The sequence below is a fragment of the Maniola jurtina genome, chromosome Z, assembly GCF_905333055.1.
Source record: "Maniola jurtina chromosome Z, ilManJurt1.1, whole genome shotgun sequence".
NCBI classification, from domain to species: Eukaryota; Metazoa; Arthropoda; class Insecta; order Lepidoptera; family Nymphalidae; genus Maniola; species Maniola jurtina.
The window spans coordinates 1,735,683-1,761,060 of record NC_060058.1 but is presented as its reverse complement, the minus strand read 5'-3'; the positions used below and the strand labels follow the sequence as shown (position 1 = coordinate 1,761,060).

The following is a 25,378-nucleotide window of genomic DNA, read 5'->3' as shown; positions in this document are numbered from 1 at the left end:
TATTTTCTAAGTACATATAGCTTGTCTAATTTGAAATGACGCGCCGCACTACCGCAATTTACGCACACAAGTAAAGAAGTTTACTCATTTGCTGTCGGATTTGTTGTCCAACTAGTCATAAATGATCTGAACGCGCGCGAAAGCGGACGCATTTTCCATACAATGCACCAGCGCGCTCCATACAGTGAGCGCTGTCGGATTTTGTCACGAGACTAGTCACACTAATATTATAAAGGCGAAAGTTTGTATGTGTGTGTGTGTGTATGTTTGTTACTCCTTCACGCTAAAACTACTGGACGGATTGGGCTGAAATTTAGAATGGAGATAGATTATACTCTGGATTAGCACATAGGCTACTTTTTATCCCGGAAAATCAAAGAGTTCCCACGGGATTTTTAAAAAACTACATCCACGCGACCGAAGTCGCGAGCATCAGCTAGTCTGCTACAGATCCTAGTTCACGGAAAAGTCAACACTCCGACACAGATGGAGTGTTGTTATTAATATTTGCATTCACACATCTAAATCAACTTAATTTTGAAGTGGGGTGCGTCATTTCAGCTTAGACAAGCTATAGGTATTATGACTTTTTAATAAGATGGTTAAAAAATAATATAAATGCGCTTGTCTTAGTTGTATAATTATACATCTATTACGTACACATGATTAAACATTACATGTTATATATTCAAATATATTATTTTGGCACTATATTATTTATATTTATATAGCGTAAGCCAGTATTGCCACTTTCGATGCAAAACTGCTTGATAGTCAAAACACATTACATTTGAACGTATCACAGTTATTAAAAATAAATAAATAAATAAATAAAACTTTTTACAATAGGGGACTGCCCATACCTTAAATAAATCTGTTTTTGCTTTTAATTAATTTGTATAAATATTTTTACATATGCGTGAAAAATTCGACACGATATTAAGCTTAACATATTTACACGTTTAAAATAATTGTGTAAGTAATTATAAATTATTACCTTATAGTAATTTCCTTTTGTTTCTTCAAGTATTCAGTAATTATAGTATTGATAAACGACGTCTATGTACGACGGACTATTCAAACTAGACGGATTATTCAAACAAAAATATTTGCGGGCTGCAATTCGCTTTTAATTTTATTATAACTTGATCAAATTCATAGAAAACTATTTTTTGTATAATAACCCATCTAGCGCATAGTAGGTAGGTATCGTTAGTATGTATAGGTAAACATGATGCTTAGTACAAAGTAGTATTTACACGTAACCTTGCAATGCCAGGGACGTAGTAGTGGGGATACGTAATAGGATCCAGCAACCCTATGTGATCCATATCATTTTTAGATCATATTGCAGGTTGCATTGTACAAATATGCAGAGAACGATAAAGCACAGAAGCCCACAATAATAAGCCCAAATAGACCCCCAAACTTACGCACGACTGTTTAATTCGCAAGTCTCATGATTGGTTCGTACCTACTATCAAGCTATGTCATACAACATTGGCTGCTGCCGTAACTAGCCGACTCAAAGTGACAATTACAGCGCTATAAAATATATGAACACGCATGCGGTAGAGTACAAGTATATGTACCGCGTCCCATATTAGAGATTTCATTAAGCTTTAACGGAGCATACAAAATATTTCTATGTTTTGTCGTTCACTGCAAACAAGCAAACAACAAACAACTAATCGCTAGGTATACTTCATAAATAAAGGTGTTCGCACACCTGGATACAATTCACATTAGACAAATCAAATCTCTTCCTCCATAGAGCAAAAATCAAGGGCAGAATGATCTGCATCGGTACAGCTCAGACTTCACTCTGCATGCAGTGGATAGACGAGTCTTCTGAAAGCTCATCCATTGAAGAGTCCGTGAAAGAAGTGCCATCTGAAAAACATCATCGTAACACGTAAATCCAACAGCCAACTTATATTTTCCAAAGAGATGGTACACTATCGCAAGATATTTACATAAAAAATACTTTAGGCTTAAATCGTGCTTTGACGACGTACTATAATGTAAGTAACGGATACTATATTTAACCGATTAGTGAAACTTGCGTCACTTTAAATTGATTATTTTGTGTGTTTAAAAATATAAAAGTAATTCAATCTGGAGCTTGGGACACAGTAAAGTAATGATTTTAGGGGTATTCAATAGAATGTATTTTTGTATGTAATTCCGAAATTATAACCGACACTCTTAGGCAGAGTAATGCAGATTACAAGGAAATAATAGTTACCGTTATATCTCTAATAGATTTTTGTCAAAACTGTAAGGACAAGAATTTCGAGATTTGGTGAGAACTATCCATACATAGCATGTGACCTACAATTAAGCATAAAGCTTGTGCCAGGAATGGGTACGACAATAGTGCAACGGGTGAGGTTTGAACCGCCGACCTTTTGGAATTCAGTCCGCTCTTCAACCGTTGAGCTATAGAGGCTCTATCGATGTTTCGACCCAGTCGTGGTCATGATCGCGGCGAGACTGCAGTGCTGCGAGAGATGACGTTCGAGCTGTCATGGGCAGTATCGAACTACCCGCTTTCTTGTCCTTTTCGCTGTTATTCATAAGGTGTACAGCAAATTATCCGGTCTATATTTACATTATATTATGTCATAAAATCACGACATAAGCCTATAATCTTTAGTTAATAAAAAAGAGTTTATGAGGAAACAAGTATAAATTCAAAATTTTCAACACCCCCGACAAATCATTTTCAAATAAATAATTATGTATATCTAGGCAACGTCCATCTTGACAGCTTGACATTTGTCAATTGACACTTGAATATTATGAACCTAAGGGTTATCTAACCTTCTTTTCTACAACAAAACTAGAAAATAGCTGATAACTTTTAAACGGCTGAACCAATTTTTTTGGATTATAGCTAAGAACACTCTCGATCAAGCCACCTTTCAAACAAAAAAAGTAAATTAAAATCGGTTCATTCGTTTAGGCGCTACGATGCCACAGACAGATACACAGATACACAGACACACAGATACACACGTCAAACTTATAACACCCCTCGTTTTGGGTCGGGGGTTAAAAAAGAGTTTATGAGGAAAAAAGAATAATGGACGTAATGCAGATTTTCACCGAGAAGGGTGTATGTAGAAGGATGATAATAATTTAGCATAACATTTGGCGATACGCGGGATTCTAGTTAGTTACAGCAAACATACATACCGATCGGGACGAAAGGCGGTTTGTTCTGGAAGGAATACGTAAGGTGGAGGTTGATAGGCCGGCCAAACCCCACCGGGTCCGCATCACGGGACATCGCTGTGGACAACACACTACTTAAACCAATGGTACCTAGAATGGTTTAACCATATCACATACAATAATATTAAAATATATTCGCAAATAAATCCAATTCGCATAAGTTGCATTATGTCCAATCGCACAGGCTATATTAATATACATACAATAAGTACCTAGGTAAGCACGTAACAAAAATGTAAAACAGGTCCAAGTTTAGTCACTCATAAATAAGGGCCGATTTTTCAATCGAATAAATAAAGTTACTGAGGAATAAAGCCGTTTAGAATTGGAAAGACACAAAAAGCAAATCTTTCTAATTTGGCGATAGGAAAATCGACCCTTAAAATCTAATAAAGACCCCCTTTATTAAACGGTGACTTTTTTTCTGGATACGATATTTTATCGAATTATATTAACTCACAAAAACTCAGCGTTTTCATACAATATGACGTATAGTGCGCGACAGCTCTACATGACAATCGGGGTATGCGGGGTGCGGGTGTGCGGGCCGCCCCCACCCCGACTGACATCTCCAACTGTTGCGTACTAAACTTACATTAATATGGTACGGTACCTATACAGGAAAAATACCATCTGAACATAAGCTTGCATGCTAATATACAAATTCAAACCTTTTTTTGTACAAAACCTAACCTAATCTAGCCTAACCTGACCTTATTTTGTATAAGACCCCTGATAAGCCGTTTGTGTGACCTACAAACAAACGCCAGGGTTTCCTCAGCCTCACCTTGACTTTGCTTCCCCTTGCCCGTGTGCTGATGCTTCTTCTGGCGTGCTCGACTGTTCTGGAACCAGACTTGTGTGACCCTCTTGCTCAGGCCCGTGACCTGTGCAATCCTCTCCAGGTCTTGCCCGTCTGGATTTGAGTCCAGCTGAAAGTTCGCTTGGAGAACCTGCAGCTGCTCCTCTGTGAAGGTCGTCCGGACACGTTTCGCCTTGCTCTTGTGATACCCCTCGGAATCGCAGCCGTCTGAAGTTGAGATGGGTAGCTTTTTTTATTATAATGGTAAGTGTTAACTGCTGATGCAGTCTAAAATGGAAGCGGACGAAACTTGGAAGGGGCAATTTTTGTGAACTCCTTACCCCTAATCAGTTTCTAAGCGGCATCGTACCGGAACGCTCGACATGACATGTTTCCCGGTGTGAGAGTGACTCCATTGAGCATCTGTAGTATAAGTATAAGGCAAGGTTGTAGGCCTCAGAGGGCCAGAAAGGTCTACCCATGTAATGGACCAACCAAATTAAGTCTGCTGTGGGCGATCCCTTGAATGATTGTACCAGGCTATCGGCCAGCACGGATAAGTGGCAAATGCTCGTGAGGTGCATAATATTTGTCCCCAATGGCGTCACTTCGGTATGAGCATGAGCACTCTGCGAGGAGTATTACATTGATGAAGAAGAAGATCTCGTAAAGTAAATTTGTGGCACGTTTTAGTTGAAGGAAAACATCTTGAAGCCTGTCTTGATATGTACATCCTTAGTCCATACCAAGGCAGGCAATTCACTTGATTTGAACACCAGACTGCTCATTTGATTGAGCTTGTAGCGGACTTCTTCTCAGACCAGAGTGCGTTTGGAACCCTTTTAATATTAAGTTGAATAAGCCTACCTCATCTCAACTTACTTGAGAAACAGAACTGATATTCAAAAAGTGTACAGTGTTTTTATTTTATTTTTTCGTTTTGTGAATCGACAAGCCTTTCGTCAAGTATTGGTAATTGTAATCATCTAATGATTCTTTACAGTTTCGAAAAAATCTACAGAACTAAGAGTAAAAATTACCATCAGAAGAAATGGATCCTCCATCCAAAGTTTCCAAATAATGTGGCTTGCATAGCACCCTGTCTTCATGCAACGCGAACTGTTCGCCAGTGGACAGCTGTCGGCCGCAGGCGTCGCAGGCGAAGCAGGCGAGGTGGTAGACCTGCTCCCGAGCCTTGCGCACCCAGTCTGAGGAGGAGATGCCTCGGCAGCACTTGGAGCACTTGGCGCCAAAACTCCTGCGCACAATAGATTTCAATTGACGAATTCGTAATGGTAAAACTGGTTAAACATAGGTATAGCGCATAACTGAGTAGGCTCCTGCGGTAGTGGAGCGGTGCGGGAGGGTGACAGTTGTCACAAGTTGACGAATCACTCTCGCGTCACGTCATCACACCCCTCCCGCATCGCTCCACTGCCGCAGAAACCTACTCAGTTATCCATTATGTACAAGACAATGCTTTTTTCTGGTTATAGCCTTTTTTTTTAATTTATAGACTAGCCCTTGACTGCAATCAGACCTGATGGCCCAAAAAATACCTTTACAGGGTATTTTTGGAGCGGTCAGTCATCAGTGAGGTGAAAATTTAAATTATTATCATAGGAACTCCTGTCAATTGACGAGTACTTATAATCAAATATTTAGTAAGTACCTACCTATCCCACGATCATCGGAGTGTGTGAGTAAAAAAACTTAATTTATGCACAAGTCTTAGTGTAAAGCTGATTAACTTTTTTAAATATTCTCTCCAACTTACAAATTTCACAAGATTAACCATCACGTAATACTCTCCAATTATTCGTCAAAGGATGTGAAAACTGGTAAAAATGACCTATCCAAATGTACTTAGAACAGTATAGGTAAGCAGGGGATTGATAGCATCAAATACATAAAAGCCGGAGCGAGATTTTTGGACTTTGTTTGTACATAGATTAGTCTAGATTGGAGCGCTCAAGTGGTCTATTGCTGTTATATGACAGCTGAAGTGTGACGATCGCAATCAACCTGATTGGCTGACGATCTCTCATTATTATTAGCAACAATGTATTGTAAGCATTCCTGTTCAAACAATCACCACCATATTGTAGATTGCTACAATATCAATTGTGATTGATGCTGGGTTTTCCGCAATCAACCAGCTCGTCTTTATGTTCCAGGTGGTTTTGAATATGTTCTAAATATCTCTTTCATCATCAAAATATGTTCCATTTAAGTATTTTCAAACATTTATTAGAGACTCTTTTAGACCATTTATAGTGACTCAAGTTTGAGACGAGACCTGAACAAATTGCTCTTTTCAAATGCATAATTCCATTCCAGGTAACCTATCTGCTAACTGGTACGACTCGTCCATACCTGCAGGCTGCCTTCAAATTAGAGGCGTCGTTCGCGCTTCTGAGTTAAAGGCAGCCTTAGATATTCGTGTGAAGTGTCTGCATAGAAATGCAAAAATGTTACATTGTAAAGACAATACAGCTAATTCTGTTGTACACATTGGTGTAGGAGGAATCTATGCATGCGATCTCCAAACTAAATTCTTAAGATCTAAATCTAAAAGTCTAAGTCTACAGGTTAAATCTAATACTGTCCTTTTTCGCAGGGAGGATTACGGAAAGGACAGCAATATAATTTTTAGAGAGACCTATCAATTTAATTTATTTAGAGATTATGTTCAACAGAATTAGCTACATTGTTTTCATAAACTAGCAATTAGACAGATGTTTTCTATAGATAACATTCGCAATGGCTGTACTGACATGCAATTTTACTAGCATTTTAGAACTTTCGCTTGGCAGCCGTATATACTTCGCAATATGAGGCTATGAATAAATAATTTAAGTAGGATAATCTTTTTTTCCTTAACTGAATTAAAATGTAAACGGTTGACCTTCTTGCTAATATGCAAAGAGGCGCAGTATAAGCGCCACATAAAACTTTGTAATCCCGATTCTTATTAGAATTTGTCTTATTAGAACTTGGCTGATCACACTAGGCGTTTGTGTTGATACAAGTGTAAAACCTAAGTCCTAAGGCCTCATTTACACGAGAGCTTTGTTAACATCTGTTAAAAAAGCTCTATATAGCGCGTTGTTCTATTTGGACGCTTTTTTAATGGACCTTAAAAAAGCTCCCGTGCAAATGAGCCTTAAGTACTTCAGTAGCTAAACCGCCGGGAAAATCGAGTCGCTTACGCGTTTCTTCGAAGTGTCTTCAGTTTGTTTATCTTTTAAGTCGGCTAAGGAAAACTAATTTTACCTGCAAAATAAAAATGGCATGTCTCGTGAAATAGTGGCAGTCAAGAATGTGTTTGCAACACTGAAGTAGAAATGAAGAATCTATAGAATAAGAATAAGATTAGCACAATAAATTATTCCCCTCCAACTAAGCGATAGATTTGCGCCGCAAGTAGGTATCACAATAAATTTCAACGGATAGAAAATTGACCTACTTACCTTTAGATTTCAGCCCCCTAAGCCGTTAAGACTCGGCTAAGATCTAGGTAGTAGGTAGGTATAGCAAGCAATTTGACTTTGCAGCATGGAATTAGGAAGTATCTACTTCGTGGGATTGTACTAGGTACTAGTAGGTACTTAAAAATTCTTTGCTTTGCACAGAAGTAACGTCTTTAGAGCGGTTACACACTCATCCGATCCGAGTCCGTGAAAATACGGAAATAAAAAACTTGGACCGAACTCTGATATTGCTTACGTACTTGTCAGATTGATCGAAATTCAAGCTATTCAGTGGACATCTTTGACATATGTCCGATTTGAATCCGACGCTCATGTCGGATGTAGTTGCGTAAGCTACCATACAAATAGTTCTACGACTACTTTGAAACGTTTTTCACGGATTCGGATCCGATGAGTACGTAACCGCCCTAAAATTTAAAACGAGACATTATTATACCGTGAGAGACATAACGAGATATCGTTATGTCTCTCACGTAAATCCGTGTCACGTCGCTTGTAGTGTCTATGTGACGTCTTGACGCCTATCAATGGATAATGATAGTGAAGTATTTTTTTAAAGAATATCAGCCAAGTTTGACTAATACTTATTACCCCATACCCCTCCAACTGAGAGTAAAGCTTGTGCTATATCCTATCCACAGAATGAAGATAGTAATATAGCGCTGTCTCTGTTTGGCCTTTCATTTAAGAAATAAGTACCTACCTATGTTACACTAGCGAATTGGGAGTACTGTAAGGCTGATGTAAGTTTTGAAAAAAAAAAAATAAAAAAAAAATTGTGTGGGATTTCCAAGGCGAGCGCTATATTTACTAACTTATCCGCGAAAGGAAGTTAGTACTATAGCATCTGTGCACACTTTTTTTTTTAAAGTGGCTAGTTTTGTTTCATGGCTTGTATTACTTGATTCTATTATTGTCATATCTGTAGTGTGTGTTTAATAAACAAAAAAAAAAAATAAAAAAAAAAATAGCGCTCTCTGTTTGGCTCTATCATTTATGCGGGACTAGAGGATGCCCGCGACTTCGTCAGCGTAGATTTATTGATTTTATTATTTATCGAACGATTTGATTTTCCGAGATAAAAAGTTGCCTATGCAGAGACGCAAGCTACCTCGGTACCAAATTTCATACAAATCGGTTAAGCGGATGGGTTTTGGGAATCCCGTGGGAACTCTTTGATTTTCCGGGATAAAAAGTAGCCTATGTCCGTTCCCGGGATATAAGCTAACCCTGCACCAAATTTCGTCAGAATCCGTTAAACTGTTGGGCCGTGAAAAGGTAGCAGACAGACAGACAGACACACTTTCGCATTTATAATATTAAGTATAGATTACGTAACAGAGAGAGCGCGATACTAACTTCGTTCCGCGGATAGGGTATAGGAGTAGGTACGACAATAGTCCAACGGGTGGGGATTGAATTGAACCGCCCTTTCGGATTGCAGTCCGCTCCTGTAACCATTGAGTTATCGTGGCTCTCGTCAAGCACATTGCTTATCTTGCTCAAAAAGTTGCTGTACTCTATGACATATATATTAGATTATTAGGTATTATATAAAAAACGGTTGTGCTTTTATCGTTTCGCCAGAGGTCGTGAAACGTGTCTCGTTATCGGCGGCGGGCGGCTGCCACTCCGCGAGCCTCAATAATTAATTAATTAAGGATACGCGTGCAGCAACACTCCATTAACACCGTATCATATCGTCCGCGCCGCAGCATTAAAACACTTTTGTTTTGCTCTTATTTCCTTTTAGGGCTCCGTACCCAAAGGGTGCCGTCGTGAAATCTCTGCCGTCCGTCCGTCCGTTCATCTGTCTGTCAGAGAGCTATATCTCGTGTAATAGGTAAAGAGTCAAAATTTTCACAGAATATGTACTTCTATTGCCGCTATAACAACAAATAGTAAAAATTCCAAAATGGCCGTCATTAAAAAATTAAAAAGTGTTATCTCTTATACGATAGCATGGAACCCTTCATATGCAAGTTTGACTCGCACTTGACCGATTTTTACTCCTTTTGGGGATCCGTAATCAAACTCGGCTCCCCAGGATTCCCAGGATTACGAGGGCAGCTCCTTTGAGAAGTCGTGGGCATCATCTAAGCATATTATAAGGGAGTGGCGAAGGCCATCCAAAATTAAAAGAAGTAGCTTTAAGCAGAAAAAATGTTCTAATAAACTGGGATGTTCTAGGACAATTTTTTTATGACACAAAAATATTGTAAGGATCTCGGAAGTGGGAACCTTGTACTTTTGAATCGTTAAATGCATCTATCACTGGTGCGGAATGCTTTTATTAGAGAAGAACTAGGTATGAAGTTAGTATAGTGTATAGTATATTGTAAAATCGGATCATTGAAAAGAGCGAATTTCTTTGCTATGAAGTAAATATAACAATCTTTCTATTTAGCTCTATCATTTTTATGACTATGTAACAGAGAGAACGATATAACTAACTTACCCGCGGAATGAAGTTGGTATAGTGCTCTCTCTGTTTGGCTCTATCATTTGTATGGGTCTACGTAACAGAGAGAGCGATATAACTAACTTATCCGCAGAATGAAATTAGTTTAATGCTCTCTCTGTTTGTCTCTATCATTTGTTTAGGATTACGTAACAGAGAGAGCGATATACTATCTTATCTGCGGAATGAGTCAGTATAGCGCTTTCTCTATTTTTCTATGGTGTTATTATTGAGTACACTTTATTAACTACATTTCGCGGATAGGATATAGAATTTAATTTGAGATTGTACGGGTCCCTAATTTTTTGTTAATACCGACCTGTGCTTGGCCAGTGTAACTTTTGTTTTTGCTTTTTCAGAAGCCACTTTGCCGGATCATTGGAGATGAATAATCAGCGCCTTATCTGTACGGCTCGAATCAGAAGCCAATAAAGCCTGGAAATGTACAACGCGTAACGGCAGCGGCAAGACAGAATGTTATACTTGTTACGTTTACACGGGTAATTGAAATTCCGTGATTCTAGGCAATTTAGTCAATTATGACGTCGCGAATACTTGAAGAAATATCCAAAAATACCTGAAAATTTCAGCAATGTCATACAAAATAATTGCTCCAGATTGCATCACTTGAAATCACACAAGCTTAAAGAATCCATTAAAAAAAGACTTACTTTAATTTTTACATTATTTCTAACAAAAATAAAAAATTATAAAAAGATATTAAAATAAAATCTTAAAACTATGAAATAGCATTGTTTCTTTTTTTGGAGTCCAAAATTAATTGTACTTTGTTTCTTGATTTGTAAATTAAAACCATTTATTAGTTTATAAATCGACCTTGACTTTGCTCAACGTTTTAATAATTTCAGACGCGTTATGCACATTATCGTTGTTCATCGTATCTGTCCAACCCTTTAGTACCTGAGTGGAAATAATTATAGGGTTTGTAATAAAGCGGTCCGTGTTTTTAAAATGGTTTGTGTGTCGAAGTATTAATGGATTTGCATTTTAGAATGCTTTTTGACTCTTGTAGACCGATTGTCGTTTTTCGTGATTTTAATTCGGCTTCAAGAAAGATTACGATACGGTTCTTAGTTCGGTGCATAATATTTTATGTCTTTGTGAGTACTTATGATAGTTATTTTTTTCTCAGTAAAAGAACCCTGGGAAACGTTGGAAGACATCCATTTCGTTGCTTGGATGAGATTACCAAGCTTCCGGGAAAAAGTAGGAGGAAACAAGCCGCTGTCCGCTGGACCACCCGAAACAGCGCTTGAATAGTCCAACGTCGTTAGTTTAGTATCGTGCTCTAACAGACATCTTCATTCTGAGTGTTAAAACTTGTTTATCTGTTTGTTTGTTGATATGTCCTTCAATCAGGTCGCTACGGAGCCCCCGGTTGACATGATTTTGTGCATAGGTACAGTTAAAAACCTAAGCACATATATACAAGTAGATAGACGAGGCAAGAAGCTGTCCGCTGGACCACCCGAAACGGCGCATGAATAGTCAAACGTCGGTAGTTTATTATCGCGCCTACCAGACATCTTCATTATCAGGATTATTAAAATTTGTTCATCTGTTTGTTTGTTGGTTTGTTCTTCAATCACGTCGCAACGGAGTCCCCGGTTGACATGATTTTTTGCATAGGTACAGTTAAAAACCTAAGAACAGATATACAAGTAGATATACGAGACAAGAAGCTGTCCGCTGGACCACCCGAAACGGCGCATGAATAGTCAAACGTCGGTAGTTTATTATCGCGCCTACCAGACATCTTCATTATCAGGATTATTAAAATTTGTTCATCTGTTTGTTTGTTGGTTTGTTCTTCAATCACGTCGCAACGGAGTCCCCGGTTGACATGATTTTTTGCATAGGTACAGTTAAAAACCTAAGAACAGATATACAAGTAGATATACGAGACAAGAAGCTGTCCGCTGGACCACCCGAAACGGCGCATGAATAGTCAAACGTCGGTAGTTTATTATCGCGCCTACCAGACATCTTCATTACCGGGAGTGTTAAAACTTGTTCATCTGTCACCGCGTTAATTACTATGCGAGGGCCGCTTTTAATTGATTCAGGCGGCGACAAAATGTTAATAAGGTATGATAACGGTAGCGAAACCTTCCCGTTGCCCTCCGCTCCCCTCGCCCCGGGGGCAGCCCCTCGCCCCCGCAAACACCGCGTTTTCAAATGCAAATCGCGCTAAAACATTGCCGGGGATAGCGCAGACAAGTACCTTCCCATCAGTCTACAGATGTACCAACCCAGTAAAATAGCCAATTTAGTTTTTAAATCAGAAGGCTCCTGATATTTGTATTTCAGGGTTTCAGTGTCAAGCAATTGTTTAACATTCAGTTATTGTTTTATAAAATAGTTATATTATTTGTTTGTTTGTTTTAGCCACTGCCCTCGTGACACCGACGCAAAAGACGGCGAATTTTGGTCCTGAAAGTTCACCACATAACAGGAAATTCCAGTTCGCGGTTGTAATTTCTTGACCGGTTTTTTCCGCTTCAACGTTTTTTTTTTAAATCTCACATTGAATGCTCTGCAAGACTAAGTTGGAGATGGAAGTCGGCACGTCTGTGAAGGCGATTTAGAAATGCAAATCGCGGATAAGGCGGCCTCAGATATGTTGGGATCAATTAATATTCGTGCTACACGCGACTCCGCACTCTAGCCGGTAGCTGGTCTCCGCTCGGTGTAAACGCTCCCGATAATGAGATACAACCTTGATATCGGTGCGGCCGATTTTGATAAAACACTCATTCATAATATCGTCTGTTTGCGAATAAGTACTTTTGTATTTTTATTTTTTATTCAGATTCAAGTTAGCTCTTGACTGCAATCTCACCTGGTGTAAGTGACGATGCAGTCTAAGATGGAAGCGGGCTAATCTGGAAGGGAAATGGCAGTTTTTATTAAACTCATACCCCTTTTTTTACACAACTAAGTACAACGTGTTATTTCGGAATACTTATTAGTGTCATTTTTATTTTTATAGCATGCAGCAATGTCGCATGTTGATGCTCCGGTGTAAAACAGCCATAAACAGAGATGTTAAGAGGGGTCTCTCCGTTACTCGCTTCATACAAACGTAGTTCCAATTTCATTTGAATATTAAGCAACCAAAGTTCATGAAATGTTGCAGACATATTCTAGAAACTAATATCTATGTTTGTGGTTTTCCAGATTTCTGTTAAAATATTCAATTTCAAAGTTACGCGGTCTTAAAAATTTACATACAAATCTTTGAGCCCCTGTAATTTTAAAACTACATATTTTTAGACAAATCTAAAACATCACAGACACAGATATTAGTTTCTAGAATATGTCTGCAAAATTTCATGGACTTTGGTTGCTAATATTATTCAAATGAAATTGGAACTACGATTGTATGAAGCGAGTGACGGAGAGAGCCTTGTTAAGCGTTTCATGGGTTTAGATGGTATACCAACGACAGGTATAGGAATGAATTACCTACTATATAATAATAATAGAACTCTTGGTTTAAGCAATGTTGATTTGGATCCAACGCAATTCAAGTATTTCTGATTTAACCATAATTTTTTTAAGAGAAGTAAGTAAGTCTTTTTCCATCCATGGAGCAATTTTTCACTGCTTTTTGCAACAATCTCCATTTCTATATCTAAGTATTTCGAATTCTGTTAACAAACCAGCGATAATCTGATAAGAAAACAATCAATAAAAAACGCAAGCTCGACCGCAATAACTCAATATAATAATAACAGAAAAGTAATTAAGGCCTGTATATAAAGCTATCAGTCAGGCGATGGTCGGCCGAGTTGTTAGCGGGCATTGTGCGGCAATGGCCGCCGCCGGCGACGCCCGCGGACGCGCTCAAATAAACGCATAATATTCCAATGAATCTCGCTGATGTTTCTAAAACAAATAATTTAAATTATCGTCCTGAAAGGGTGCAGTCACCGACGCGGACGCGTTATCTGTTACTGCTCCGCTCAAACTTAAAATCATTTATTCAAAGTAGGTACTACCTACTCCTTTTGATAGTCAGAATTGTGAGATGATAGTGGTGATAGTTAAAAAGCGTAGCGTGGAGGCAAGCGCGCTCCATCTTAGGTTGCAACGTTGCTAGCAGATCTGATTGCAGCCAAACGATAGTCGGTTTAAAAAAAACATGTAGGTAAGCATAGATACACCCAACGGAGGCTACGCTAAATCCAGTCAAGAAAGATTTTTTTCCTGGCTAGGATATGTCAATTGGCTTGCCCGTCTTCGCTGAGGTTCTCTCCACTGAGAGAACCTCAGCGAAGATGGGAAGCGAAGAACTTACTGACGGAAACGCATACTTACATATGCATGTTCCAAACTTAGAGTTTAGAATTAACCAGTGCTTGCTCAGTATTCTATGATATTACTAGATTTGTTTAGTTAAATGGTCTAATTGAGTTGTTGCCGGCTTCTGCCATTACTCTGCGACAGATACTTACACGAATTGCATGAAGTTCGTACTTGGCAGAGCCTTCGCATAAATGGCTGCAGGACTTCATGCACGATCGAACTCTAATATTTCCCCAGTATTTTAGTAGATACTGGTTTAAAACTTAAAGGAGCTTTAAAACCACTGTTCCATTCCCACTGGGTGAGAGTGGGGAGAAGCAATCAAGGTGTTGAGGATTTATTTTGCGCCTGAGGCATACCCGGTGCGTGGATTTTGTCAACGGACCAACCAGACCGGCCCGCCGTCATAGGCGAGGAATGTTAATTGATATCTATAAATCTGTTTTAACGGTTCCGATCCGTTATATTGTGAAGAATGAGAAGGTTATTAAAAAGAACCAGTAAGATATGAGATTTGGATTGGTCATATTGGATTAGCCTTCTATTTCCAGGGTCCGTAATTTGACCACGGGCACCTTCTACCTTTCTATAGTACCACCTTCACCTTCATATCACACAACCTCACATTCACCTCTATATTTCTATATTCATTGTAGCCAATAGTGAGAGAGCGTAAGCAAATCATAGGTGATTGCGATCGTCACCCTGCAACTATCAAACTAAGGCGCTATTGCAGTTCCGTGGACACTAAAGACCAATTTACAATCAAAGCTATGAGTAGGCCCACTGCATCATCTGACAAGACAGACAAACTGCACCAATTTCTCATTGCAATCCCACGAGATGCAATCTCTCGAATGTGTTCTCGTACAAGCGATCGACATTCGCGTACAAGCCAATATGATTGCGCCGGCGCCGCATTGTTTAGTATGCAGGGTGAATCGATTACGGCGGGTTTATTTATGCGGCTAGAGATTAATTAAACCAGGGGCGACATGCGCCATTTACATAAGACATGGTGCGCGCATTTGGAGCCGAGTGGGCGCGTTCGCGTGAGAGGTAGCGGGGTAACTATACCGAGTACTCAGAGAGATGACGGTGTGATTCCTAAGAGTAAAGCCACACAATGCATTGCGTTGGCGGTGCCGGCACATGAGCGGTGTCGCTGCGTCCTCCTACATAGAAATCACTGTACCATGCCACGCGATGCATTACGGCGTCGTGCTGTGCCGCACCGCACGCACAACGGACTTGGGACCAGAGAGACGAGGTGGGGAAAGGTGGTGCGTAGAAATACCATACTTTTTTCCGGAATGGCAATGCAGTGCCTGTGTGGCACCCAGTACTTAAATCCACAGCGGTGCGGCGCTGCAACGCACTGAAAATGCATCTTGTGGCCTTAGTCTAATGTTGTGTTTTCGCAACACGGAGTCACACCAATATCTAGACACCAACAGTGCTTGAAGAAATTAATGAAATATAACGATAAATATCGGGAATGCCTGCAAAGACATCCCAAATCACTAGCATATAGCCTATTAACTGTACAAACACGCTGGCAAATGTGCTCGATACTATACAAGACAGTAGCCCTTCATTCTGGCAAAGTCATAGAAAACAACAACCCTGCTTATAGTATGTCGAATGAGTGCAGTTACTAAAACAGAAAAAAAAATGTTTTCCTAATGCTATGCTCTAAAGAGGACCAGGAAACACCCAAAGAGTAAAGAGAAGAACTCTTACTAAATGGAAGGCAGAATGGCGAAGCAAAGAGAAAATATCATGGGCCCAAGAACTTAATTAATACCAAACTTCAAAGAGTGGATGGAAAGAGACATGAGGAGGTAGTTATATCAGGTAAAATTATTATTAGCAACGACCATGCAACGACAACTTGCAAAAAACATTCTACGCTTTCGTTCCATTTCTTGAAACTGAAAATGCAAATGACAAGCAGGTACAGTATCCAAAGCAGGCAGCAGACAATACCTCCAATTTATCATAAGTGCTTATTTGTGATGTATTGCGCCTGTATTAAATGTACCCATTGACTCTTTGTTTATACCTTTGTAATAGAGCCTCCAATGTCCTTGTTGGAATGTTTTAGTATTTGTTATAGCCCACGGACATGTATGCCTGTATATACGTAACATGTAGGAAAATGTTTATCGGTAATGAAGAGGCAAATTGATACTTTGTAACTCTACAAGTAGAATTTAATGATAGGGGTGTTTTTTGAGTATTTTGTGAAAGACTAGAACGATGATGCCCGTGTGGGCATTAAAAACTGGCGTGGATGTGTTTTGGAAAAGCTGCTTTTCTCCTTCTTCAGTTTTCAAATCCAAGTTCACGTAACTAATTATCACCACTATAATATCATCTTACAAAAATAATTCTGACCCTCAGAAGGTGTACAATTATAGTATCTACTTTGAATAAATGATTTGATTTTGTGTTTGAGTTTGTTAAAATCAGACTTACGAATGTACAGCGAAAAAATCGTAAGTCTATGGTTAAAATTACTAGGTAAATATACAAAAACAATGACGGAGGTCTTACATAACCTAACAATCTACCTACATATCTATGTAACTCTGAACCATGCAGGTTGCCGAGTTTTCTTCTCAACACTTACCTGTATTGAACCCTAAAAAGTGTGTGCACTTGTACACATTCAAAGCAAGCGGTCAACAAGCATCGGAACAGTCTGGCAGGATGTTAAAACAAAAGGCGCTCGAGCCACGGCTACCTGACAAAAAGACGCGCTAAATAAACAATAAGCGCGTGATATATCAACAAAAGCAATTACAGCGGCAGCCGGCGGCGTCGTCGGATTTACTGCCGACACTCGTTTATACTGTGTTATTTATACTGTGACTCCGAGGGCCTGCTAACGACCGGTGTCAATGAGCCTTTTTTATTATAGGCCTGTTTTAGGATCTTTGAGCATCATCTACAATACAATCTACATCAGTTTCCCCCCAATTTCAATATGGATATCATCTAGGCTGCATCATCACTTGCCAGCAGCAACAGATTTGATTACAGCCAAATGCCAGTCTATAATTTAAAAAAACCGGTCAAGTACGAGTCGGATTCGCACACGAAGGGATCCGTGCCATCGTATAAGATATTTTAACACTTTTAAGAGCAACACTGCGAGTTAATGATGGACAGTGCCATCTATATGTGGTTTAGTAAACTTATTATGTTAGGGAACATATTTTAACGTTGGGTACTATTTTATTGATACCAACATATGAGTTATATTTTCATAAAATAAACTTAAAACTAAATTAAAACTAAAAAAAAACTAAAATGAATTAAATATTAACATTTTACCTAATTTTTTTGTGATGTAACCACAAAATCGCGCAAATTTTCATGGGTGGCAGTGCGGGCGGCCTGCCTGCTCGTTTAGTCGCTATTTTTTTAAATCAGAAGCTAGGTTCTGTGGCCAAAAAAAACTATGGCTTGATTTATACTTAACTTATTGTATTTCTACGCTTGAATTCTGTTAACGTTGGTGAGGTGTAAAATCTCACTAAGCACACTATGCACCTCTCTATTTCTCTACGAGTATTTATAGGTCTATGTTCTCTACCTACTCCGTTGGAGCATAACACCTTGACATTAAGTGCGATGGTTGTACAACTATTTATTTTTTATTTCAAGTAACATCATTATAGCCTTTGTTGGACGGAGTCATGGGTCGGGTGAATCACGTCAATTTGATCATTGATCATTGATCAGTGATCGCTGATCAATGATCCATGCGACCAGTGCGATGGTGCGCTAGGTAGGACTTCTTGACATTGCCGACTTGGATAGTACCTACATTGATGTAGTTCTACATCAAGCTAAAAATAATTATGATGGTGCCTATGTCAAATATAAATTATTTCTTAGTAATTACTATTTATTAAATAGAGGGTAGTCCACAATTTGCAAAATCGACAGCAATTGCTAGTTTTAAGCTTGCTAAACATTCTAAATTATCGATTTACCCAAAAAATATGACACAAAGAAAGCGAAGTTATGACGTCACATCTAAATATTTCATACAAACTGTCATATTGGACTAAGAGCCAGCGAGTGCCAGACCTTCGTTATTTTATAAAAACTGTTGTTCCCTACCCAAGGAGGAACGATCAGCACAGCAAACTATGAAGTTTGGATCATGGTGGCCTTGGAATTTAATAGGTAACAATGAACAAAGGTGTAAAAATTCTAAATCCTAAAAGTTTAAAGGTGTCTGGCAGGGGGTTGCCACAATACTAATTGTCTGTCATAGCGGATGTGTACGTCATAATAGCTATCTGCATGCCGAATTTCAGCCCGATCCGTCAAGTAGTTTGAGCTACTGGTAGATCAGTCACTCAATCAGCTTTTGCTTTTATATATACCTATTTAGATATTTTTGATATTTTTCCCGATTAAAAAGTAGTCCTAGTAAGCAAATAGTTTTCTTAATTAATCAAACTTACTCACTGGATACCTACCTACTTACTTAAGCAAAGAAAAGCTCAAATTACAATATTTTAACAACACCATTAATAGTTATAAAATTAGTTAGTTTTGTGACAAATTGTCATCCACCAAACAAGGTGTAGGCAGGCACATTGACAAATAACAATAATTTTTTCCAAGCTTGTTAGTCGTGAATCTATTTTAATCAAATTAAAAAAGCGACAGAAGCCGCGGGCCGGGTGTTTAATGTTAATAAATGAAATATATCCATCTTACTCTGAGCTTAGAAAGGAGTGTTAATTTTGAATAATTATTTCACGTTCCATAATCTTGGGAACGTAAATATTTGAAGAGCTGGGACGTTTTTATGCGATGGATTTTTTCTTTAAACTATAGTACGCGACAGGTCGAGATGGCAATCGAGGTGGGGACGCCCCGTACACCCGTACACCCTGGCTAACCCGGTGCGGGAGAGCGCGGGTGAAGTGCGGGTGTGCGGGGCGTCCCCCGCCTCATACACCGATTGCTATCTCGACCTGACGCGAACTATACGTATAGTGCGTACATTTTGAGAACTCACTCGCATTATATGTGTCAACTGTCATACAGTCGTACTACTGCCGTAACAGGCTTGCGACTCCTACGCTCCGTCTCAGGAAGGTCCAAAAGTCATTTGTGGGAATGGGTATAATCTTCTATAACAAAATTCCTCAGTCAATTTTGGACTTGCCTTTACACAGGTTCAAAAAATCTATTAAAAATATGCTCTTGAGAAAAGCATATTATACTATCGAAGATTATGTAAATGATAAAAAAGCGTGGATTTGAACTTCGATTCGCTCCAGCAATGCGCAGGACTTCAATTGCTTTTATACATGGCATAATATTGTATATCAAATCTTTGAAAAGAGCAACCGCCGAGTTTCTTGCTGGTTCTTCTCGGTAGGAAAGGCATTCCGAACCAGTGGTAGATGCTTTTGACGATTCGAAAGAACTTGTAAAAGTCTAATTGAATAAAAACATTTTGAATTTGAATTTGAATTTGAATTTGTCATGTCAACTCTCTGTGTTTTTCTCTCTCGTCTGGCTTTACAAAAATTAGCCAACGTCAAGTTTGTAGTTATTTACAAGTTAGGGAAACTATATAAGTACCTATGGACTTCATCAGTGCCGGCGCTCGCCGACACACGCGCGGCATCCCCTTAGAGCGCTTCCCAGTCAGTTCCACCACCAAAAACACCAGTAAACACACAAAACCCGGCCACTTTTAACAAAAAAAAAAAAAAAAAAACACTCCAAAAAGGCAGAGCACGCGCGCCAGCAAACTCCAACACAGACGAAGTCCATTAAGAGTCCTTAATTTAACGGTGAACCATACTTTTGACACGACACATACCTACTTACAGCAAATATGACGAGTTCTCAAAATTTATTCCATTACTTAATTAAATCGTACCCATATCATACACGCGAAAGTGTGTTTGTTTTAACACTCGCGCGCAAACAGAGGGTTGTTATAAGTTGCACGTGTGTGTTGCGAATCTGTGTGTCTGTCCGAGGCATCGTAGCGCTGAAACGAATGAACCGATTTGTATGCAGTTTATTTAATTTAATAAGAGCTTGTTTAATTGAGATAGTTCTTAGCACGCTTGATGAATATCAGTTCAACGAATACGAGTAGGTATGTCCGTGTTTCAGGATTTTTAAAAATTCCAAGCCTCGGGGTGAAACTGGTATTTGGGTTTGGAATTGGTATTGTATGGCACCTAGTCCATCATTTTTCAAGCTATGTTTATGAACATTGATTTGAATTGTAGGTATTTAATTCATACAATCCGAGAAAGAATTCGCTATATTTGCAACTAGCCGATGTCCGCGGCTTCGTTCGCGTGGATGTAGGTTTTTTAAATCCCGTGGGGATTCTTTGATTTTCCGGGATAAAAAGTAACCTATGTACTATTCGATATTTCAGCCAAATCCGTCCAGTGGTTTTTGCGTGAAAGAGTAACAAACATACACACATACATACACACAAACTTTCGTCTTCATAATATTAGTGTAATGATATTTGGTAATTGGAAAACCATGTAAAAATACGGTTTACCCTAATAGATCGTACTTTTAACATTTTCGACATCACAGTTGACACACAGAGCGAATATGGCGAGTGTTTTATTGGATTGTACTGGTAAGTATGTGTAATATGTAGTATCGGCAATGACCACTAAGAGTAGTTCATTGAAATCGATCACAAAAAGGCGATGTGCCCGAGTGACATCAAAAGGCTATCTTTCTCTTACAAGAAGCCGAAATATTTCATCGAAGCCCAGCGCAGGCCTGCCCGGTGGTCGCGCCACATCCGACCGCGTTCCGATTCAAACATGATTCAAATGCGATTCAAATATATCGTTGCCATCGCATCGACTTATCACAATCAAAATAAATGACAAATGAAAACGCCGGTGTTGCAAGTCACGGCACTTCGGAGTATTTTTTACGCTGACAACATTCCCCGTCGTCGCTTTGTTGTGCCACACTCGAGGAGGTTTTCAATAAAATCTTAAACTCTCAGGACATCGGCTTCGATCTTGTTTTTTTTATTTATATAATAGTGAATTCTCACGCACCTGTTGCTTTATTCAAATTCGTGAACTATATGGACGGCTGATGCCCTGTAGTATGCATTGCTATGCGATATATATTGCTATGCGATTATATTGGTGGATTCTTTAATGACAAAATTGCACGGAAGCAACCGGCTGAGCTTTCAGATTGTGTTGTATACTGTAGCTTTTTAACCCCCGACCCAAAAAGAGGGGTATTATAAGTTTGACGTGTGTATCTTAAACTAATGAACCGATTTTAATTAAAAGATGGCTTGATCGAGAGTGTTCTTAGCTATAATCCAAGAAAATCGGTTCAGCCGATTGAAAGTTATCACCTTTTTTCTAGTTACTGTAACCTTCACTTGTCAGGGGTGTTATAATTTTTTAATTTACACTTGTTATTATTTGAAAAAGGCAACTACTGAGCTTTTTGCCAGTTTTTGAGTCTCTTCTTAAAATTAGAATAGAATTTCTTCTCAGTAGAATTTTCATTCTGTATCGTACTACCACTTGACTACCACTGGTATTTACCTACTGACGTAGCAAGACAGTAGCTATTGTCTTATGTATATGTATGTTACGGGCAACGTGATTAATTGGGCATTATTAATAAGGACCGGCCATTATTAATAATGCCCAAGAGCGATGGGCAAAGTGATTAATTTATCACTTTGACCGGCCATTATTAATAATTCCCGACGGCCCGTGGTCCATGTAATAAGTCAGTGTTTGAGATAGCTTGAATTTATCACTTGGACCGGGCAGTATGAATAATTCCCTACTTGTAACCGGGCAATATGATAAATTGGACCGCGGTGTTGGCAGGGGCGCGTACGTGTGGGGGGGGGGGGGGTTAGGTTAGGTTAGCTCCTCTTCCATTGGCGGAGGAGGCTCGAGTCACCCACTGCTGGTCATAAGATTATCGAAGCTATCCATCCCATCCTCGAGGATTGGACGAAGAGGAAGCATGGAGCACTCATGTTCCACCTTGTACAGGTTCTTACGGGGCACGGGTGCTTTGGAAGATACCTGTGAGGCGCGAAGAGAGCCCACAGAGGAATGCCACCAGTGCGGTTGTGTCTCAGACACGGCACAACATACGCTGGCAGAGTGCCCGGCGTGGGCGGAGCCTCGCCAGTCACTGTTGGATATTACGGGGCAGGACCTCTCATTGCCCGCCGTGACTAAATCCATGGTGGACAGTGAGAGGGCCTGGCAAGCGATGGTCTCCTTCAGCGAGGAAGTAATGACGCAGAAGGAGGCAGCAGAGCGGCTGAGAGAGGAAGCCTGAGAAAGCTCTCATCCCATGTGCCGCAAGAGAATCGGGCGCAGGCGAGCTGCACACGACCGTCGCTTGCCCCCTTGAGTAGGGCCTCCGGGTAATAGACACGGGGAGTCTGTTACCCGAGGGAGAGTAGGTCCTCGAGTTGGAAGGCAAGCCCTTATTTCCGGCGAGCCTAAAACGGTGTTGGGGCCCCTTTTAGTCCCAGAGCTGGGCCTGCCTTGGCGGGCGCCGTTAGCTGGGTCGCAGTTGAATAAGTTCGTGTCTCTGTGCCCAGCAACAACGATTGACACGGTAAGCCGTGGGGTTTTAGTCGGTAAGAGTCCGACATAACCACCTTGCCTCCCCGAGCACGGTGGTATCCATGAGGATTTTCCCACGTATAAAAAAAAGCTTAGGTTAGGTTAGGTTCTTTCATTTAATAAACAAAAACACTACAGTTCACCTATTTTATTACTTTGCCCAAGATAGGGTGGGCATTATTCATAATGGCCGGGAAAAGTGATTAATCATGCTGTTTTAATCACATTGCCCAATTGAGTCGGGCATTATTAATACAGACCGGCCATTATTAATAGTGCCCGGACTTATCAAACTGCCCGTAACATGTATATGTATGATTTTTATTTTTATCTGCGTCTCATTATACACTATGTGTTTGTTTTTTTACATATAACTAGAGGATGCCCGCGACTTCGTCTGCGTCGATGTAGGTTACTAAGGATCCAGTAGGAACTGTTTAATTTTCCGGGATAAAAAGTTGCCTATGTCAATTACAGATACGCAAGCTTACAATTTCATACAAATCGGATAAGCGGATGGATCTTTAGGAATGCCGTGGGAACTCTTTGATTTTCCGGGACGAAAAGTAGCCTATATCCATCCGCGGGATATAAGATAACCCTGTACCAGATTTCGTCAGAATCGGTTGAACTGTTGGGCCGTGAAAAGGTAGCAGACAGACAGACAGATACACTTTCGCATTTATAATATTAGTATGGACTATGGAAGTATGGATTAATTATTATTATTAAAGTATGTGTTCTTTACCGGTAGTTCATAAAAGCAACCTCAATGATGGCTACAATAATTAGATGTTATCATGTTGTATCATGGTATTCGCGGTAACCGGCATGCAACCCGCGGATAGTGCAAGTCACGGCCACACAGCGCGGGTCAGGGGTCAGCCCTACACAGTACACACCACTCCGCTCCGCTCCGCACACTTCGCCGCGGCATACCACGACCAGCCGACATGCAAGCACAAACAGCGCGGTCGCTATGACCGACTCAACATGACATCCCATATCCTCTCAGACTACTGAGTAAAGACAGAGTAACGGTAAAAGAAGTGCCGGAATATAATTATTTTACTAGCTTGTGCCCGCGACTTCTTTCACACAAATTTCTAACTGCTATTTTACCTGACATACCTACGGGTTGAATTTTTAACCCCCAAAAAGAGGGATGTTATAAGTTTGACGTGTGTATCTGTGTATGTGTCTGTGGCATCGTAGCTCCTAAACTAATGAACCGATTTTAATTTAGTTTTTTTTTTGTTTACAAAGGTGGCTTGATCGAGAGTGTTCTTAGCTATAATCCAAGAAAATCGCTTCATCCGTTTGAAAGTTATCAGCTCTCGGGGGTGTTATAAATTTTTAATTTACACTTGTTAAAAATCCTTTGTTAGCGGAAGTCTACATCATAATAGCTACCTTCATGCCAGATTTGTCCAGTAGTTTTAGCTGTGCATTGATAGTTCAGTCAGTCGGTCAGACCTACATACGCTACATTTGATCTCGGTTTAGGACTACTTTTAAATCCGCACAATATCACAGATAAATACTTAATTTGTGTACCTACCTGGTGAACTCAATAAAAGTGTAGTTACTCAAACAAGCAAGTGCAAAATAATTAATTAGTACTAAACTTGGGTAGGTAGCTGGTGAACTCAATAAAAGTGCAGTAACTCAAACTAGCAAGTAGGTAATCATTCATATCTACAAATTTACATTTCGATACAGTGTAAGAATTTAATATGAAATCTATTTTATCTCTATAAAGTAGGAGAGACGCTGGCACCGTATTCACATTAGACTGCAGGCTAGCTCCAATTTTACGACCATTCGTTGGTTCGCAAGAGCTCCGTCCGTTTCCCGTTAGTCCGAGTAGATGACTTGGGAAATCGTCTTCGAAGGTTAATTGGACGCGAGCAATGTATTGTGAAGGAATTAATATAAACGATTATTATGAACTTTGAGATTATGAAAAATTGTTTCTGTAAGGTTTTGTTGCTCTATGCATATATCGTTTTCACGTGTCAGCATTCTTGGAATGTTCAAGAGATTAACGCATGACTGTGTCACAGTTCACGACAGAGGGAAACAAACATTAAACAAAACGTCGAGGCTTCAATGTCACTGGCAGTCGTCAAACGTTAGTATTTTTGACGCAGGTAGATGGTAGCCCTATTTTCTATGATTTCACGTCACCATAACCTAATATTAGACAAATCGTCGATTCAGGATAAAACCGAGAGTTCCTTCACTCAAGTTCATTCTGACTGTGTCTTGTGTACCTTGTGTAGCGATCTTGGAACGTCTATAGTTCAATAAGAACCTCAACAGCTCAACGGTTTATGAGAGTACTGAAATCCGGAAGGTCGGTGGTTCTAACCCCACCCGTTGCACT

General features: G+C 39.7%; 1 protein-coding gene and 1 long non-coding RNA gene across 3 annotated transcripts in view; both read right to left on the bottom strand.

Annotated features, from left to right (window-relative positions):
* LOC123880008 (LIM/homeobox protein Awh) overlaps positions 1-25,378 on the bottom strand; it is a 90,172-nt gene that overhangs the window by 13,304 nt on the left and 51,490 nt on the right. Inside the window, exons 3-7 of one of the 2 annotated variants that reach the window (XM_045927860.1) lie at positions 5,083-5,300; positions 4,028-4,270; positions 3,202-3,297; positions 449-1,893; positions 15-221 (exon numbers count right to left, since the gene is read on the bottom strand). In XM_045927860.1, coding sequence (XP_045783816.1) covers positions 1,814-1,893; positions 3,202-3,297; positions 4,028-4,270; positions 5,083-5,300 — 637 coding nt within the window. In that variant the 3' untranslated portion in view covers positions 15-221; positions 449-1,813. The remainder of the gene's footprint in view (positions 1-14; positions 222-448; positions 1,894-3,201; positions 3,298-4,027; positions 4,271-5,082; positions 5,301-25,378) is intronic. The other variant, XM_045927862.1, reaches the window with a different exon arrangement.
* On the bottom strand, positions 7,691-24,490 carry LOC123880010. Its single transcript, XR_006799138.1, has 3 exons — positions 24,479-24,490; positions 21,937-21,939; positions 7,691-7,774 (listed from the first exon to the last, which is right to left on the bottom strand). It is a non-coding gene; the product is annotated as an uncharacterized LOC123880010 (long non-coding RNA).